General features: G+C 39.3%; 1 protein-coding gene across 1 annotated transcript in view; it reads left to right on the forward strand.

Moving 5' to 3' along the window:
• Positions 1-20,722, forward strand: part of LOC122734846 (guanine nucleotide-binding protein subunit alpha-14) — a 279,113-nt gene that overhangs the window by 233,957 nt on the left and 24,434 nt on the right. The window contains exon 3 of the mRNA XM_043975957.1: positions 12,878-13,032. Within this exon, the coding sequence (XP_043831892.1) occupies positions 12,878-13,032 (155 nt within the window). The remainder of the gene's footprint in view (positions 1-12,877; positions 13,033-20,722) is intronic.

Genomic DNA, 20,722 nt, shown 5'->3' on the forward strand with positions numbered 1-20,722 from the left:
TTATTCTACTTCAAAGAGAAACCTTTAGCTACTACTATCTTATGCATTTCTTGGTGAAAACCTTGTACAATACAATACTTCCTAAGTCTCATTAAAGCTTATGTCTGGAGTCTTTATCTTGTTTACATCATCTTAGAGAGAAGGCATTTGTGTCTTTAGCATTTCTATCTCTCAAACCCTATTTCTAGCTTGCTAATCCTTACTATTCCCTCTATTCTCTGAGTCCTCTTGACCTGTGTCTTGCCACTGTACTTCAGTGACTCTGGAGGAGAATGTAAAGCCAATGACTTTATGCAGCTCTGCCTCAATTATACAAAATTTATGTGTGAGTCAAGACATTGTGTCATCGTGTCAAGAATGAAGGACAAACAACAATTCTCTTATTAGTTGCTAATTTCCTGGGACTCTTATAAGAGTTAGCAAATACATATGAAAGTTTGAAAATCTATATTTGAGGCTCCTATTTTGGGATCTCCTTAGGCTAACCTTAGTTGTTACCTCAATTATCTCATGTTATGTTCTATCTTTTCCTCAAGCACATCTGCCAAAAGCTGTCATTATGCACTTCCCCAATCCTCCCTTAGAAACTTTTTCAGTATGATGCCATATATCTGGAACACATGCCTAGCCCATCATCCTTCCATAATGTTGTAACAGTTGAAATGCCATCCCTTCCAGGCACACTTCACAGGTTATTTCTAGAACTCACTGTTTTCCTTTACCCTGTTGACTCTGCATGTGAAATTGCCCCTGTTATATTTCCTAATTAATAGTTATCCTCTTACCCCATTCTTTAGGGGGTGTGTGTTTTTTTTGTTGTTGGTTGGTTGGTTGGTTGTTTTGCGGGGCAATGAGGGTTAAGTGACTTGCCCAGGGTCACATAGCTAGTAAGTTTGAGGCTGGATTTGAACTCAGGTCCTCCTGAATCCAGGGCCCATGCTTTATCTACTGCGCCACCTAGCTGCCCCCTACCCCATTCTTTAAATGTACTTGTCCTTTGCCTATATATGGCAATATATTTCTGGACTTTGTGTTTGCTTTCTATTCACCTTGTATGTGTGCTTCCCTTTGCCTCAAAAAGTAAACTGTTGGAAAGAAGGTTTCCATTCTGTACTTAAGAAAACACCTGATGGGGCAGCTAGGTAGTGCAGTGGATAAAGCACTGGCCCTGGATTCAGGAGGACCTGAGTTCAAATCCAACTTCAGATAGTTACATTTCCTAGCTGTGTGACCCTGGGAAAGTCAGTTAGCCTTCATTGCCCTGGAAGGAAGGCAGGCAGGCAGGCAGGCAGGCAGGCAGGCAGACCGGCCTGAGATATCTGCAAGCAGTGATAATTAAGCACTAAAGAAAGACTTTCTGATAAGTACTTCTACCACTAGGGGAATTTATTCTTGGAAATTGTAGTATCCAATTAGACTATAAGCTGCTTTGAGAGTTGGGACCATGATGGGGATTTATTTGCATTCTCTTTATTCTGTATATATGTAAGTATATACATACATATGTATAATATAGTCTCAACAGTTGCAGTCCCAACTATTAGAATGTAAGCTCTATGAGAAAAGGAACTGCTTCATTCTTTCTGTTTGGATCCCTATGCCTAGCACAATGCCTGACACACTTTAGGTGCTTAAATAATTAATTAGTGTTTGTTAATTAATTGACAAATAGTTGGCTTCTGGTACATTGGCATGTATATCCACTGTTGAGCTCAGTCAGTATTTGAAGATTGACTAGAAATGTGGTGATACTGAGTTGATATATGCTTTGGAAGAAAAATATTTTTTACTGAGTTCAAAATATCTCTTTACTATTTAAAAAAATAGTTGTCTACTAGCATTTAATTTTAAAAGGAGAAGATCATAAGCAAATCCTAGGCAGTTATATATCCAAGGGTGTGGAAGTGTATGCTTGTCACCGTTTTTGTGTCTTTTATCCCAGTATTTTTCATACTTTTTTGATTATGTACTTTTGTGGGGGTTAAAAAAACATTTTGTGCTTATACCCTAGATATTTTTGCATACTTACTGATAAATTAGGTAATACATTACTATACTAATGTTATTTACATAATTAGTGACAAACTTAAATAGATATGCCATACATAAGGATCCCTGCAGGAGCATACTGACTTAGAAAACCACATATTAATATTACCTATAGTTTATTGTATTTTTATTTATTTTGGTAAATATTTCATAATTGCATTAAATCTGGCATGGGCTGCACTTCAGTGTGTTACAGGTGGGCCACATTTGATATCCCTAATCTACATTATAAAACATACACAAAATTTACAATTTTAAAAGAGATAAAGACTAAATGGTATCTTAAAATATTTTAATCTTTATGAATAGCCCATAAAAATTTTCCTTAGGGTATTCTAGTGAGAGCAATGTAATTAAATATACTTTGTTAGTTTTAAAAATATAAATTTAACTCTTTGTGATTCTGTGAATTAAAGATCTTATTCTGAGTTTATCACTGAGAAATCTGAGCTGATTTATTGAATACTACCCTGGAGGGAACGGATGTCTCTTTGTGAGGACATCCGTGACAAATTCATCCTGCCAATCTTCATTAGTTCTTGCTGTGGTTTGTCTTATAATGTCCACACCCAGACACACTTTGGGGGGGGGGGGGGCGGCAATGAGGGTTAAATGACTTGCCCAGGGTCACATAGATAGTAAGTGTTGAGTGTTTTAGGTCAGATTTGAACTCAGGTCTTCCTGAATCCAGGGCCAGAGTTTATCCACTGCACCACTTAGCTGCCTCACTCTACTGGGTAGTGCCACTCCAGATCCCCCTTAATGTTAGCACCTGATTATCTCCTGATTGATTATCTCCAGTTTATCCAGTGTATATCTTGTTTGGACATAGTTGTTTGCATGTTGTCTCTGTCATTAAACTGTGAGCTCCTTGAAAGGAAGGACTGTTTAATAAATGCTATTGGGACTAACTGACTAGGGAACTATGTCAGGCTTGGGCTGCTTGGATTAGTTATAACTGTATCTTTCTGTCCCCACCCATTTCACTACTCACCCCCTAATCCAACCTTCTTCTATGGCCACTTCACTGTCAGCACTATGCCCCTTTGATGGAGGGGGTTGATGAGGTCATGCTTAAGACATAGTTTTTGCAGCAAGGCCAGAATATGGTAATCTATCTTCCTTTCCAGGCCCCACAAGATGCTCCCACATGGATTGTCTTTACCATCCCGTGACATTCTTACTCTGACCTTTGGTGACCAGAGTTTTAGTCAAATAGGTATAAATTTCACGTCATAGGAGATAGAGCTAGATGATATCTAGTTCAGCTCCCTGATTTCACAGAAGAGGTTGCTGAGGCCCCAGCAGGTTAATCAACTTCCGCCAAATCACATAGCTATTCAATTGCAGACTCAGAATTTAAATTCGGTTCTGACTCCAGAGCTAGTTCTTAGAACACTCACTCCTTTGCTTGGCCCTCTATACTGTAAGGGGATAAAATCCTAGCTATGATGTCTAAAATCTACTAAAATCTAATGAGTGGTTGCCTTAAATTAGAAGCTTTGGCAAGAGTTTAGACTTTTAAGTATTTATTAAAGTACAATCAGAAGTTGGTGAGGGGAGAGAGAGAGAGAGAGAGAGAGAGAGAGAGAGAGAGAGAGAGATAAAAGGCAAACTTCCTCTAACTATCTAAATAGACCCCAGCATCCGACCCTTCCCCTCCCCAAGCCAAGGTCAGGAACCCAAGAGGCCAATGCTTCAGCAGCTATTCCTAGAACCTCTTGTGAAACAGGATAAAGGGCCGTGTGTACACACACACACACCTCCAAGCTAATTGGCTGGTAACACTGATTGACAGGACCCATGAGCAAACATCACTTCCTGATGCCAATCTGACCTTTGAAACCCCAGAAAAGGTCACTTCCAGTTGCTAAAGTCACATGGTTTCTTCTCATGGCCAGAACTCACAATCTCCCAGCAGGGGGTGTCATTCCAATTCACATAATACCCTACATAACCATATCCCCACTTTTCCTTAGGGTGACTCTACTATCTAGGAAAATCCTGTTTTATCCTTTGCACCAAATTCAAGGCATTCTTATTATAACTCTTCAGATATTAATGATGTGCTTGGACTGTCATTTAAGAAACCAGGCTAGACTCTGTAGGGGTAGGTTTTTCAAACTGCCACTGGGCCTAAATTTGTCTGGCTAAGTCCTCAGTAGATATCAGTCATGGCTTCTTGAGCTGTCTTGACCACAACACATAAGAATATAGATTGGGGAGAAGGGAGACAGAGGGGGTGCAATGAAGATCTTCTTCCTGCTGAGATAATGGAGGCATTGTCTGGGGAACATCATCCCTTATGCTGTACTTGCCTCTCTTGGCATTACTGCTGTTCATTGTCCTTCAATGTTAGCTGACAGATATTGGCTCTGTTTAAATTAAATTTTGAACTGGCCACTATTAATGTTTCCTGTCTTTAAAATGTGATGTTTACTTTTGAGGCCTTCCAGATGGAGCAGATGGAGGGGCTTTGGGGAATGTGTGTGCATTTTCCTTTTTCTTCCTTCTCCATTTGAATAAGGAGCAGTATCAGAGGTGAATTTGTATAGATTCTTATAATCTACCCTCTGCAAGTCGTGTCTGAAGACACATGTATTTGAAGCCTTGTTTCCATCCATGATTAGGCATAGAATGTCAGAGCTGGTATAAATCTTAGCAATATATGAGTCCAAACTCCCAACCCTTCTCATTTTGAGGAATGAGGAAATGGAGAGGTAGGTGAAGTGGTTAAACAAAGGTGGGGCTACAAACCGAAGTGCTCTAACCCATGGTCTGGGGCTTTTTTCCACTGCAGCTCCTGACATCCAAAAGATGCAGGGTGCTTTAGATGTGGGTAACTTCTGTAGATCCTGAGGGTATCTGTGTCCTCATGCCCCACTTCCCACAAGCAATCCCTTGTGAAGATTCTACTTGTCTTGTGATGAGGCTGATCAAGAACTGGAGCCAAAGCCAGACATCCCTGTTCCCGCCATGATAACAGGCCCCCTCCTTTTCTCTGTCACTTCTTCCTGGGAGATAGTAAAGCTAGAAATGGACATTTCTGCTCTGTCCTTGTTCTCTTCTTCAGGCTACATAGGTAAATGAGAAGTAGAGAGAGCAAGGGATTCTACTGTCAGAGGCTCTACATATTTGGAAGAACATCAACAGGGTCGGCCTCGCCTACAGGCAGAGTATGCAGTTGCTTATTTTATTTTATTTTATTTACTGGATAAACATAAGGAAGGTCCACTTGCTTCAAAATGTTGGCCCTGTGTACCTAAGACACATAGCTGAAAAATCTACAAAAACCCACTTCTTCTGATTTGTCATTGACCTCTAGGGATATCTACTTTTAGATTTCAAATACCTTTGGAGATGTAGGAATAACACCAAGTTGTCATCAACACTTTGATATGTGAACTTCGCAATAATAATAGCTAACACTTAACTTTTAAGTTTGTGGGGCAATTTACATGTTATTTCATCTGATCATCACAACAATCCTGAGGTAAGTACAATTGTCTCCATTTTACAGATGAACAGACCAAGGCTGAGGGAGGTTATGTGGTTTGCTTAAGGTCACATAGCTAAGGTAGTTTCTGGGGCAGGATTTGGACTAAGTAAGGTCTTCCTGACACCAGGTACTCTATGCCAAAAGAGGAGAAAGCCCCGAAGGGACACAGAAAGGGGGAGAAGGGGAAAACTACAGATCAGCTATTGTATAGGAATGAATCAGGAACCCCAACATTTACAAAAAGTTGAGGGGTTTTTGTTTATTTTTGTGGGACAGTGAGGGTTACTGACATGCCCAGGGTCACACAGCTAGTAAGTGTCAAGTGTCTGAGGCCAGTAATAAGTGGGAAGCGGAAAGGGGGAGGGCTGTGGAGGCCTACCTATAGAGGGGAGGAGGAAGAAAGTTTCCTCTATTTGGGGGAGGGGGTTTCAGGACTAGCCAGCCCTTCACAAAAAATGTGAACTAGGTGAAATTGGTCTTTGCTCCTATATCCCTTTCTGTGCTCTTGTAGCCGATTTTTGATGTAACCAGATTGTATCTCCCTCCCTACCTTGATACATTCCTTTGTAACTAGAAACTAAAGGAAGGTGTGGGGATTGGGGGTACAGAGAAGACCAAAGACTGCTCTGATCATGCATCAAATCATCAAGAAAGGCAAATTTTGGACCCTAGAGCTCTGTTCTTTCCTTGTGCCTGGTGGAGTCAGGCTAAAAAATGGGAAGGGAGGATGGAAAGACAATTCTCTATCAGTCCTGTGCATTTTTCTGACTCCCCTTATCACATTATCCTGACTAGTTCTCTACCATTTCCCAATGCTAAGGTCTAAAGGAAGTCTGAATTTCACAACAGCAGGATAGGGAATTTCCAACACTAAAGTCTGAGTCCTGGATTGTTTAAAGAAAAAAAGAAGAAGAAGATAGAGATAAGAATCTGGCTCAAATGACTACTACTTGAACTTCATTTCTTAATGTTTATTCTTTAGCTCAGCTTTACACAACTATAGGAAACTTGCCTCCCTAGACTGATTCTTGGATCCTAGCATTTCCTCCAGTTTGCATTTGTTCCAATGCAAAAACCTGTTTTGCAAGGGGGGAAAGAAAGAAAACATTTTTGGGTGTTGCATTGTTCTTCTGTTAAAAATGGAAGAGGCCATTCATTCATCTCTCCTAGGTTCTCCTAAAAGTAAATAGCACCAGAATAATGCAGCATCTGTGTTCCAAGCTTAGGACCTGACTCTTTACTGGTTACATTTCACTATAAAGTCCCTTCACTTTAGCTTAAGGTGCTTGTCACTGCAGTGTTTATGAAACAAAGAGACTGACTTTAAACCCTAGTGAAACTAGCACCTAATAAAAGGTCTTGCTTAAGGAAGTAGTTATGGAAAAGGGAATAAGAGAATCCTATTACTTTGGGAAGGGGCAAAGAAATTTTAATAACTTGTAGGCTTTCTTCAACTGTTACTGTATACTCAACATTCATTATATGCTACCAGTGTGGACTGGACACAATCCCAGATTGGCCTTGCTTTCTGCCCATTGGGCTTTCTGGGATCCCATACTTTTTTTTATTTTTTGGAGCCAATACTTTTTTTTTTTAAAGTATGAAGAATTGAAGTTATAAGTTTTTAAAAAGGAACACACATTTTCCAGTAAACATTAACAATTTGTTTGGAGAGTTGACATGTTTTTTATTTGTGAACATGTATCACAAATCTAAAGTCTGGGGCAGAATCGATTATTTTTTTTTCATGCTATCCTTAACACAGAACCTTGCACATAGGAGACAGTAATAAGGTTTTTTTTTTTTGGACTGAACTATACTGTTTTCTATGGCTAATGGTGTTTTCTTCATGATGTGATTCTGAGATGTTTGATTCTGCAGGAATTTTTTGGAGAGTGAGAAGAGACCTTTTTTTGCTCCAGTCTCTACTGTAGAAGTTGGCATTTACCTTAACTTTATAATGTAATATCTGCATTTCAGTTTATTAAATAAAATAGTGACTGAGTTTGACTGTCACTGGAGCATTTTATGGTTTGCCAAGTATTTTCTTCACAACAAACCTTTGAGTTAGTTCAAATATGTCTCCCTGCCTCCCATCTCTCCCACTCTAATCCATTTTCCACTCAGCAGGCAAAGTGATTTTTCTAAGGCATAGGTCTGACCTTCCTTCCAACCTTCAAAATGAGCTTCAGTGGCTCCCTTTTACCACCATGATCAAATATTACCTCTTCTGCTTGGCACCGTCGTCCACACTCTGCAGTCCACTTAGACTGGTCCTTCATCTGTACTTCATAAGTGGCATTCCAGTCTCTCTCCTTGCCTTTGCTCTGGTTGTTCCCTTTGCCTCAGATGCTCTGCCCACCACCACCTCCCACTCCTTACCCTTGACTCTTGGTTTCCATAGCTTGCTTCAAGATTCAGCTCAAGTCTCACCTTCTGCTAGAGGCCTTTTCCCATTCCCTCATTTGGGGAAGAGACTATTTTAAGTTGGCAGGAGTCACAATACTTGTGGACACAGTAATACTGTGGTATAGAGAGTTTTTCAAAAGTCCAAACTTTCCGAGCTAAAATATACTGCCAAATCAGAATACATGTAATACATTACATAAAAATTATACAGACCATATAAAATAAATGCAGCAAGGTCATATCCAGTGATACAGCTAATGACCAGCATAAAATCAGTTTTTGTGTGTAAAGTTTCTACTCAAAGATTGAACTAAAAAGGTATTTTGACATTAATTCTGAGCTTCATATTATTGTCTCATGTTTGATTCTTTTTTTTGCAGGGCAGTGGGGGTTAAATGACTTGCCCAGGGTCACACAGCTAGTAAGTGTCAAGTGTCTGAGGCTGGATTTGAACTCAGGTACTCCTGACTCCAGGGCAGGTGCTTTATCCACTGTGCCACCTAGCTGCCCCCTCATGTTTGATTCTTGAAATTAATTGCAGTCACGTGAAGTAAAAAGGAATGTGATATTTTATAAAGAAACCCAAGGAAACTTTATGATTTTTTTCATTCTTTTTCAAATGTCATTCTCATTTACACTTCTCAGGTCAAACTATGAAGAGATTTTATAAATTTAGAGAATGGCAAGGCTAGAAAGGAGCCTTAGAAATCACCTTCTCCAATCCTGCCTTTTATAGAAGGGGAGGTTGAGCCAAACAACCTACCATGGCTGGTGTGAGAAGGTGTGAGTATCCCAACCCTCATTCTGAGGTATGAGTATTCCAAACTGGCCACCTCTTAGATAAGAAAGTCAACCACTTTGGAAATTGGATGGTACTGATTCTAATTCTGATTATTCAGTCTTTATTTCTTCATATATCTTGACTACCACCATACATCAGAAATACTCTTGGTCTGGATTTGGTCTACTAAAAGATGAAGCCATTGCTACTGTAAGGGCTTAGCAACAAATGATTCTCACAAGTTATGTGAATTTTAGGACAGAGCACTGGGCCTGCAGTCAGAGACTCATCTTTGTGAGTTCCAATCCAGCCTCAGACATTTACTAGCTGTGTGACACTAGGTAAGTCACTTAACCCTATTTGCCTCAATTTCCTCATCTCTAAAATGAGCTGGAGAAGGAAATGGCAAACCACTCCAGTATCTTTGCGAAGAAAACCCCAAATGGGGTCACAAAGAGTCAGATACAATGGAAAAATGATGGAATAAAAATAAATTTAAAAGTTTTTAAACCTTTCTTACTCTGCATAAAAACTCCTATGTCAGATGTGAAAGAACTTCTCTCTTTGGATACTATTTAACCCTTGCTATAAGGAAGGTCATATTTCCCAAAAACTTGTTAGGTGAAATGTAGGTAGGGGTCCTATGACAACATTTCTTTGCTAGTAATATTTTTCCCTTACAATATTAAATATGAAAATGGGTCCAGAATAAAAATACAAGCATCATTTTCCACACAAAAATTGTTTAAGCTCACTCCCATATTTCCTCAAACCCCTCCATCATCCTAGTGGTTCCCATACTCCCCTATTCACACCCCCCTCCCCAGTTATGGTTCTTATTAAAAGATAACAAGCCCCAAAGTATTCTGAGGTCAAATTCTTTAAAAAAAAAAAAAAAAAGGTCTGAGGTATTAACCTTGATGCTTGGCTCCACCTAGTGGATTATGAAGAAACTGAGGCAAATAGAATTAAGTGACTTGCCCATGATTGCACAGAAAATAAGTGTCTGAGGCTGGATTTGAACTCAGGCCCTCCTGACTCCAGGACCAGTGCTTTATCTATCCACTGCACCACTTAACTACCCTGCTGCCTTCCTCCTAGCAGACTTCCAATAGCTGCATACTCTTTTTAGGCCAATATTCTGTAGCGTGACCAAAGCTACTTTATTACAAATGGAAAGAGAATAAATTCTATAAATGCAGCTAGGTTGTAGAAACCCAAACCTTCTTTGCTCCACTTAGAAGAGATCACTTGATCTGGATGGCCTATTTCTGGCTCAGATCTTGCTTGCCTTTCCGACATATAGATAGATAGATAGATAGATAGATAGATATAATTCTCTTCAGAATCTGGGGATCTCCATTCATAGTATGGAAAGCATTCCCCTCAATTTGTTAACCCTGGGGCTCTCTCTTCTGATCTCCAGTTCTATTACTGTCAGAGTCAGAGAGGTGTACCTGGCTGAAGTCCTGCTGAATCTTCTGTGTAAAAAGCATTAATACCAATAGGTTGAGAATCAAGAGACTGGGATCAGGACCCACGTGGGCCACTTATCAATTGCCTATCCCAAGCCAATCAATTGACAAACATTTATTAAGTGAATACTTTGTGTCAGGCACAAGGCTGAGTGTTAGCTCCTGCTCTCAAGGAGTTTGTGTGCCTACTAGGGATAAATAAATATAGGATAGGTACAAAATAAATAGACAATGATGGAAGTTTAGGGGAGCTGAGTGAAGGAATCAAAGGAAGATCTCCTGAAAGATCAGTTAGTTTAAATGAGCCTTGACAATAAGTAGAAACTTTGGCAGGGTGGGAGAGGAAGATCATTCCAGACCTGGGAAATAGACCATACAAAGCAATGGGAGCAGAAGATGGAATGTAGGACACGGAACAGCAGTTAGGTCAGATTGGCTATAGCATAGACCTTGGACAAGCCACTTAACTTCCCATAAAATGGGGGAATAACAATAGTTGTGTCTCAGGTTGTGACTGTGAGAATCAAATGAGATAATGTATATAAGGTGCTTTATAAGTCTTAAGTTCATGTATAAATGTTGGCTATTATTAATAGTCTGTCCCAGGTTTTCTATAGAAATGAATGTCTTTTTCTCCTTCCCTTTCCCACGTACTATTCACAGAATTTTAGAGCTATGTTGTTTTACTGAAAGCGCCAGACAAGAATCTTCTTTATATTCTAGTTATTACATGGGCACATTTGCATCACACACATCCTGACAAGTCTCCTATAGAAAGGTTGCTAGGCTGGGCTCTGAAGATAAAATGGAGAAAAGTTGAACAGCCCTTGACCATAGAGGGTTTACCTTCTATCAGATGAATCAACCTGCATATAATTAAGAATATAAATAGGAAAAAAACCCAAAAGGTGATTTGTGTAGAGAGAAGCTGGGGTGGGGTGATCAGGAAAGATCTCACCCAGAATACAGTACTTGATCTAAGTCTTGAAGAAAATAAAACAGGTGAAGAGGAAGTGAATCGGGGGTTAACTAGTACAAAGGCATAAAAACAAGAGATTGAAAGCCATGTGTGAGAAAAGAAAGGAAGGGTTTATATAGCACCTACTGTGTACCAGGTATGCTGCTAAGTGTTTTATGAATATTATCTCATGTAATAATAAGACTATTTATAATAGCTAACATTTATGGAGCACTTATTATGTGCTAAGAACTTTATGAATATTTTCATATAATAATAGTAATAATGATAGCTGATATATATAGCACTTGTGTGCAAACAGTGTGCTAAGTGCGTTACAATTATTATCTCATTTAATCTTCACATCAACCATGGGAGGTAGGCACTGTTATTAGCCTCATTTTGCAGTTAAGGAAACTGAGGCAAATTGAAGTTAAGTACCTTTCCCAGATTCACATAGCTAGTGTCTGAATACAGATTTGAACTCGGGTCTTCTTGACTCCAGACTTGAGACTCTATTTACTGGGCCATCTAACTGGATAGTTTGTCTAGATCTTGGAGTACAGAAAGGGGAATAATCAAGTTGAAAATGTAGGTTGGGGTCAGATTGTGAAGGGTTGCTTAAAAGTAAAGTAGAAGGGTTTATATTTTATCTAAAAACACCCAAGAAGCTTATTGACTAGGGCAGTGCCATGGTTACAACTGAATTTAAGGAAACAAGGCAGAGTGAAGAGTGTAATGTTAAAGACTCTGAACATGGAAGGATACTGATACCCATGACAGAAACAAGGAGTTTGGGAAAGGGCTAGGGTTTTTTGGGGGGAAACACAAATTCTGTTTTGGACATGTTGAGTTTGAGGAATTCTGTCCTGTGTATGGGACATCCAATTTACAATGTCTAGCTGGCAGTTGGTGATATGGAACTGGAGCTCAGAGAAAGACTAAGAGGGGAAAAAGAGATCTGGGAGCCAACTGAATTAAACTCATAGGAGCTGATGAAATCACCCACTGAGTAGAATGTATATATACATGCCTAACTTTGTCATAAGATATGACATTCATGCTTCTCTAGAGGGTAGGAAGGTGAGTTGCTAGACAGGAGAAAGGTGGTGGTATCAGGGTGCCCTTCATTCTTGTTCTTCCTTCCTCCTTTGTACATGTGGGCATGTTCTATTTTCATAGCAGAAGGTGTTGTTTCTATTGGCATTAAAACACCATCAGGAGCTGAGGATGACTGGTTGGGCCAATGTATGATTATCTCATTGGAAAGTTGTGTTGCCCCCTCATCTCTTCTTGACACTAGGCCAGCTTGTCTTGCCCTATGTATCTTAATTATCAACAACTTCAAGGAAGAGCATATTTCCCCTACCCTAGGATTGCTTACGACCACCTGAACTTTTATAGACATCAAGATTTGAGGCTAGAAGGGACATTTGAGATCATCTAGTCTACCTTTTCATTTTATAGATAAGGAAACTGAGGTCCAGAATGGGGATGTGACCTGTATCAGAGTTACACAGCTAGTGAATGATGGGGGTGGCGAATGGAATTTGGATGTAGGTCCTTGGACTGTAAACCAAGCACTCTTTACCTTGTACATCATGACCTATAGCTGCTCTACAAAGAGCCTCTACTTCCATAGGTTGCACCACAGCATCTCTAAGTTGGATTTCTTCTCTTTAATGATTTTTTTTCCTTTTGTTTAGGAAAATGCTCAGATGATTAGAGAAGTGGAAGTAGACAAAGTGTCCATGTTGCCCAGGAAACAAGTGGAAGCAATAAAAAAACTATGGGAGGACCCTGGAATCCAGGAATGTTATGATCGGAGAAGAGAATACCAACTCTCAGACTCAGCTAAATAGTAAGAATGATAAACTTTTTTGCGTGTTTAACTCAAGTTGTTTCCAAGATCCCAAAGTGGGCATTGGCAACCTAGAAGGGAAAATGACTTTCAACACTGAGAGGGTTGTTGCAACTAGGACTTTAGAGTAAAATTGCGGACCATAAGTGATGGCAGTTTTTTTTTTTTTCAACCTTCCACTTTCCCTTCTGAGTCCTCTCTTACCTAGTGTTGGTCCTCCGTATAGAACAACAGAGGCTGACTCCCCACTGTCTTCAACAGCCTAGGACAAAGGGTCATTTTACCTCAGCCCTTTAGAAGGTTCCAGAGCTACCCTCCCCCAGTGTTCTTTCTGTGCTTTAAGTTATAGCCTCCTTCTTCTCCCACGCCATCAATAGTCAAAACTTCCGTTTCTTTCAGTCCTGAGAATTCTTGTAGCTATTAGCAGATCATTGGCTTAAAGTATTTTACTTGAATTATGATTAATATACAACCCATTTAAAAGAGGAACTCTGTAACCCATGTGGTAATGTCTCATAAGTGTAATAAGCTTATGAATGTTGTTGTTTTATCATCATCATCATCAGAAGCAACTTCCTTGTTCCCCTGGGTGGTAGGTAAATCCTACCGCCATCACTTTCCTCCATTCTACTTATGCTTTGCTAACATTTATCAGAAATCCTTCATACTAAATTCTACCTCTAATAAAGCACTGTGACCACTAACTTCAAAGGTCCTGTGTGGTCCCCCAAAAGAATAGGAAGAACTCAAAAGGTTTTATAAAATATAAAGCTATATATATTTAGTATATATATATATGTGTGTGTGTGTGTGTTTATATATGCATATGTATATATGTGTGTATAAGTATATGCATGTATATGAGTATATCTGTGTATATATACCTATATACATGTAGTACACATGTGTGTATGCATATAGGTGTATGTATGTGTCTTATCTATATATCTATCTATAGGCACACACATACACTAGTGACCTTGTAACATTTTCACCTAAGACTCAAAGCAGCATAAAGTACAGATTAATGCATGGGACTTTCTCCAGGAACATACACCACAGGGAAGCCACACAGTCAACCACTATTCCCCAGGGCTACACCATTTGGCCATAAAAAGGTATAGCCTAGCCACCTTGCTTCCCCTTCTGACATCACACTCAACTCTAGTCATGTTAATCAGGGTAATTTAAGGAGCTCAAGTCCATAGGGCTCCACTATTTTGGCCATTTTTAAGTGCTTACAGGCAGCCTCAAATTAGGTGAAGAGCTAATGCCCTAATTAAGGCTATTAGCCATAGCAGCTGTTACCTACCTCCCTGATCTCACAGCTCAACTTCTCTGCATTCCACATTGTGCCAAATTGCCTTTTACCCTTTCCTTTGTTCCCATATGCCAAAGAAGAAAGAGAGGGCCCTACAACCTCACAAGAAAAACGTTAGATTTCCAGGTTTTTGAGGGAAATTGGGTTTATCTTTGCTGGGCTGGTGGTGCCCTCTAGTGGGAAAGAAACAAATCACTACATGAGACTGAGTTGGAAGGGGTCTCCTGTACAACCATCACACCTGACAAGTAGTCATCCAGTCTTTTCTTGAAGACCTCCAGTGAGAAAGACCCCCTTATGCCTGACTGTTTTCTGGTGTAGCACATTCTGTCTCTCATTGTTAAGGGGTTTTGTTTGTTTGTTTTTACATGAAGCCAGTTCTGTACTTCTGCAATTCCCACCTAGTGCTTATCATTCTTTCTCTTGGAGCCAAGAAAAAAACAAATGTAACATGACTCTCTTGTTCCCCTTCCTTCACCTGAGCCTCAATCTCAACTTCCTGAACACCCTTTTCTGGATGCTCACCAACTGAGAAATTTCCTTTTTAAACTGGGACATCTAGAACAGAACCCAAGCCTCCAAGTATGGTCCAACCAGGACAAAGCACAGTGGAGCTATCCCCTCCCTAGTACTGGATGCTGAGTCCCTTTTAATGGAACCTAAGATTGTATTAGCCTTCTTGGCTGTCATGTCACATTGTAAACATAATGAACTTGCAGATCACGAAAACTTCTCAGATCTTTTCAAATAACCTTCTGTCTAGCAAAGACTCCTCTATCTCTTGAGGTTTTTTTGGTTTTGTTTTCACTTAAGTATAAGACTTTAATGTTTCATTTTATGAGCCTTTCAAGATCTTTTTTGGATTCAGACTATCTTTCAATATGCTAGCTATCATAGAGAGCTGAGAGAGAACTCAGACAACTCCCACATTTTATAGATTAAAAAAACTGAGGGGCAGCTAGGTGGCACAGTGGATAAAGCACTGGCCCTGGATTCAGGAGTACCTGAGTTCAAATTCGGCCTCAGACACTTGACACTTACTAGCTGTGTGACCCTGGGCAAGTCACTTAACCCCCATTGCCCCGCAAAAAAAAAAAAAAGTAGTTTCTTATTAAAAAAAAAAACACAAACTGAGACCCAGGGAAATTAAGTGATTTGCCTAAAACCACAGTTAGTAAGCACCACCTTTGACTCCTTTTCAGTCCTTCGACTCCAAAGGCAGTGCTTTTCCCCATCACACCATGCTATCTCCCATCCTTGTTTTATCAGCAAATTTGATTAGCATGGCATACTTTGTTCTAGCTTTTCTAGACCAAAGGTACTTTTCCTTGACAGAGAAAATGGAAATAAAATAAGTTTTGAATGGTTCTACCTTCTGCTTTCATGTCTTTCTTCTTGTCAGTTAACAACCTTTTAAGATTCTCCTTTTTCCCCAATATAATTTTGAAACTCTTTTCTGTTGTCCTTAGCATCCATCCCCAACCATGTCCCACTCTGAGCATTACTGCTCTGGATACTTTTCTTACATGATCAAGACTTATTTTTGTGTTTGTTTTTTTGGTGAGGCAATTGGGGTTAAGTGACTTGCCCAGGGTCACACAGCTAGTAAGTGTCAAGGGTCTGAGGCTGGATTTGAACTCAGGTCCTCCTGAATCCAGGGCCAGTGCTCTATCCACTGTGCCATCTAGCTGCCTCAAGCCATATTTTTTGTATTTATCTTCCATTAAGTATCCTTGGAGAGTGGAGGGAAACTAACTTTGTTTTCATCTTTTTAACATACCTTTCTAAAATCTAACTTGGTTACTTAGTTCCCTGTACATCTACATGATCTATTCTTTTAGTTTAATTTTTTTTCAGTTGTTAAGGCTAAAATTCTAGCTAAACTGTCTAAAATATCTAATGAGTGGTCGCCAATAAATTATAAGCTTTAGCAAGAGTTAGACTTTTTAGCATTTATTAAGGAGAATAAGAATTTGGTAAAGAGAGAGAGAAAGGCCTAGATTCCTATCTATTAAAGGGAGAGCACATTTCTAGCTCCCCTCTCCACTAGCGTCCTCCGGAAAGAGCGCGTGAGACTGCGCGCCAGTCTCTTCCTTCCTCCTCCCACTAGCCCGCGTCACTTCCTGACTCCTGGTCTTGCCCTCAAAGACCTTCGCTTCATGGGCAGAACTCTTCTACAGTAAGTCTCCAGCAGGTGGCGTCATTCCAATCGTTACACAGTTGACAAGTATCAAATTTTCTGTTTAACCTTCCCTCCCCCAAGTGAACAACAGCAAAAATCAAACTCTCTTCATCAAAATATGCACATGTATACATATGTGTTTGCATGTGTATGTTTTTGTACACACAGTCATGCAAAGATAAATTCCTGCATTGGCCATGTCTAAAAATTTATATCTCATTGTGCATCTTTGGTTAATCAGCTGACAAAATATAAGTAGGATGCATAATTTTTTGTTCTCTGGAATTGTGGTTTATCAGCATATTGGTCAGTTCTCAAGTGTTTTGAAGTTGTCTTCAGAGTATTGTCTTTACAATGTTACAGAATCATATAAATTGTTCTAGTTCTCGTTTCATTCATCATCAGTTCACAGAAGTCTTCTTAGTTTTCTCAGAAACTATTTAATCATTTCTCAATAACAGGGAAGAGAGGGAATAAGCATTTAATAAGCATCTATTATGTACCAGCGTACCAAGAACTTTACAGATATCTTATTTGATCCTCATAACAATGTTATCCCCACAGTTGAGGAAACTGAGACAGAGTATAGTTTAAGTGACTTGCCTAGGGTTACACAGTTAAGAAATATCTGAGGTTGGATTTGAATTTAGGTCTTCTTGACACCAGACCCAGCACAGTCTCCACTGCGCCATTTAGCTGCCTAATATTACATTCTATTAATATATTTGTTAATATAACATATTTTTAGCCATTTCTCAATAAGTGAAAATTCTCTTAGTTTCCATTTTTTTGCAACTACAGAAAGAGCTGCTATGAATAGTTTTGCACATATGGGTCCTTTTCATCTTTCTTTAATTTTTTTTAGGGGATGGCCTATGGAGGTACCTCTGGGTCAATTGCAATAAACAGTTTTGTGACTTTGGAGGTTCCACCAATAGTATGTTAATGCAACTGTATTCACACAACCCCTCCAAAAACTGTAATTTTCCTTTACCCATCCACATCAAACTTCTTAGACAATCGACCCCTTTCTTCCTCATCAGAGTTGTTTCTCTTTATATCCTCATAATTTTGTTTCTGGAATCTTCCTACCTGTCATAAGCTGACCACCCCTGTACAATTTTAGTTCATGTGGTCCTACATATCTTTTTTTCTGAATTCTTTAAAATCTGGTCTCCTAAAATCTAGGCTACATACCAGTCTATGTCCAGATTGTCCCGCTCCTCAGTAACAAATGCTAAGATGCAGTGGTTAATCCTCCCAAAATTGCCATCATTTCCACCACCACCACCACCACCACTACCCCACCAGAAACCAGTTCCTGCTTTTTGGTAGGAATCAGGTCCAGAATAGCAGTTCCCTTTGTTGTTTACTCCATGTTTTGAAGAATGTAGTCATCATTACGGCAAGTCAAGAAAATATTAGCTTCTCTGCTTATGGCAAAGTGAGAGAGCTCTGGAAGAAGTCTAGATAATGCAGCAGCTAGGTGGCACAGTGGATAAAGCACTGGCCCTGGATTCAGGAGGACCTGAATTCAAATCCAACCTCAGACATTTTACGCTTACTGGCTGTGTGACCCTGGGCAAGTCACTTAACCCTCACTGCCCCCCCCCACCCCCCAAGGGAAGAAGTCTAGATAATGAAAGTTCTCCATTACTAAAATATCCTATAGCCATACCAAACTTTAAACCAGTTTCTTATAATCCTCCTTTACTTTTTCTTTCCACCCAGGTGGCATATAGTATAATTCAATGATGGCATCTCTTGCGTCTGCCTCTGACTTACACTATGTGCAGCCCCAGGAACTCAGCAGATCTCTCTGTTGTTGATTTGGGGTCAACAAATGGCCATTTGAGTACTTCCCAGCAGAGGAAGGTGCTCGCCACCACCCCTTACTTCTTTTTATTCTTCCTGGATTATTTCTCATGACATGGAATGACATCAGTATTTTTTGGAGTCCAGCTTCTTATTCCTCAGAGTGACTACTTCTCCTCAAAGAAGCCAGATTCTTCCTTTTTGGGAAGAGCTTGACTATTTTCAAAAATGTAAAGAAAGTTTAAGTAGAAAACATTTCTTGAAAGCTTACTAGGCATCTGGCAGCGTGATCTGAATCACTCAGGTTGCAGGTGCAAATCATGTATTCCTAAGACTAGAAGGGAATTTAAGAAGTCACTGAGAGCATCTCCTGGCAATGGATAGGACTAGAGATTAAACTATATCAGATAGTTAGATTGCTTTATCTTGCTCTTTTAATTCTCTACGATGGGAATCCTTAACCTTTTTTGTGTGTCATAGATCCCTTTGGCAGTCTAGTGAAACCTAGGGACTTTTTTTTAAAAAAGAAGAATGTTTTTACATGCATAAAATAAAATATATAGAATTACAAAGGAAACCAATTAATTTGAGTTATGGTTATCAAAATATTTAAAAGTTTTTAGACCCCCATATTAATAAAATTTTCTCCAAAGGAAACTACTTAACATGATGAGTAACTAATTTCTTAAGTTTTATGGCCAGAAATTTTAAAATAATAATGCACCATATCCCTGTTGCAATAATTTTAATCCTTTTCTCTTTTTCCATCTAAAAGAAAGCAGAATTTTTTTTCAAATAGCTAAAAAATATGTTATAACACTGATATCTTCGTCAGGCTTCCCAGTTAGAGCTGTTATGTAAAGCAGTGATCTGGTATCCTGTGGTTAGCCTGTAAGGTGTGAGTTCTATAGATCTCAAACTAGCATCATAAAGTGACTTCATTGTATTCAATTAAGGTCCTCCTTTGCCTTAGTAGTCTTTTTATAAAATTTAATTTAATTTTAAAAAATTTTTCCAATTGCATGTAAAGATATTTTTTGAGTTCCAAATTTTTCTCCTACTCTCCTTCCCCGCCCCCTTCCCAAAGCCAGCAAGCAATCTGATATAGGTTATACATTACAATTATGTTAAACATGTTTCCACATTAGTCATTTTGTAAGAGAAGAATCAGAAAGGGGGAAAATGCAAAAAAGAATAAACAACAACAAAGCAACAACAATAGTGAAAACAGTATGCTTCAATCTGCATTCAGACTCCCTAGTTCTTTTTCTGAATGTGGAGAACATTTCCCACCATGAATCTTTTGACATTGTATTGCTGAGAAGAGTTAAGTATATCACAGCTGATCATCACACAATGTTGTTGATATTGTGTACAATAGGGGGCAGCTAGGTGATGCAGTGGATAAAGCACCAACCCTGGAGTCAGGAGAGCCTGAGTTAAAATCTGGCCTCAGACACTTGACGCTTACCAGCTGTGTGACCCTGGGCAAGTCACTTAATCCCAATTGCCTCACCAAAAAAAAAAATTGAAAAGATATTGTGTACAATGTTCTCTTGGTTCTACTCATTTCATTCAGCATCAATTCATCTTTCCAGGTTTTTCTGCAATCTGCCTGCTTATTGTTTCTTACAGCACAATAGTATTCCATTACATTCATATATCACAACTTGTTTAGCCATTCCACAATTGATGGGCATCCCCTCAATTTCCAATCCTTTGCTATGCCCCAGTAGTCTTGATGGGAGTTGACCACTGTTGGTCAACTCTCTGGAAAGTGCCAGGTTTTGCCTAGAGAAGGGAATATTTTATTCAGAACTTTTGTTCTTGGGGATGAGATATATAGCAGTCATAGGCTGATAGGAGAGAGATTTATCCAAGGATGATTAACCCAAGGACAGCTGGCCACCCTTCCCTGGTATACCCCCTGGCAAAAAAAGCCTGTCCATTTCGTTCATGAACTGAATCTGATTCTAAGAACCGTCACTTTTTGCCTGGACAAGGCAATAATGGAAAAGGAAGTAGATTGGAGTCCTGTTCTTTTCCTCTTTAATGAGCTCTCCTTGGGTAGTCTTCACAGGCTGATTTTTGCTTTGTTATTAAGCCTCCAACCAATCATTTGTACCACATGCTGTCTTGGTGGGGTGGGGTGGTGGAGAAAAATTTGGAATTAAAAATATTATAGAAATCAATGTTAAAAACTATATTTACATGTAATTTGAAAAATAAAATACTATTAAGATTTAGAAAAAGCAATCATTGTAACAGAACCAAAAAGAAACCAGGAAAAAAAAAGGGAGAGACTGTATTAAGGCAGGAAGGGGAAATAAAAAAGCAGACTGATAAGACTTCTGGACTAGAACAAAGAGCTG

The sequence above is a fragment of the Dromiciops gliroides genome, chromosome 1 (genome assembly GCF_019393635.1).
Source record: "Dromiciops gliroides isolate mDroGli1 chromosome 1, mDroGli1.pri, whole genome shotgun sequence".
In the NCBI taxonomy this organism is placed as follows: Eukaryota; Metazoa; Chordata; class Mammalia; order Microbiotheria; family Microbiotheriidae; genus Dromiciops; species Dromiciops gliroides.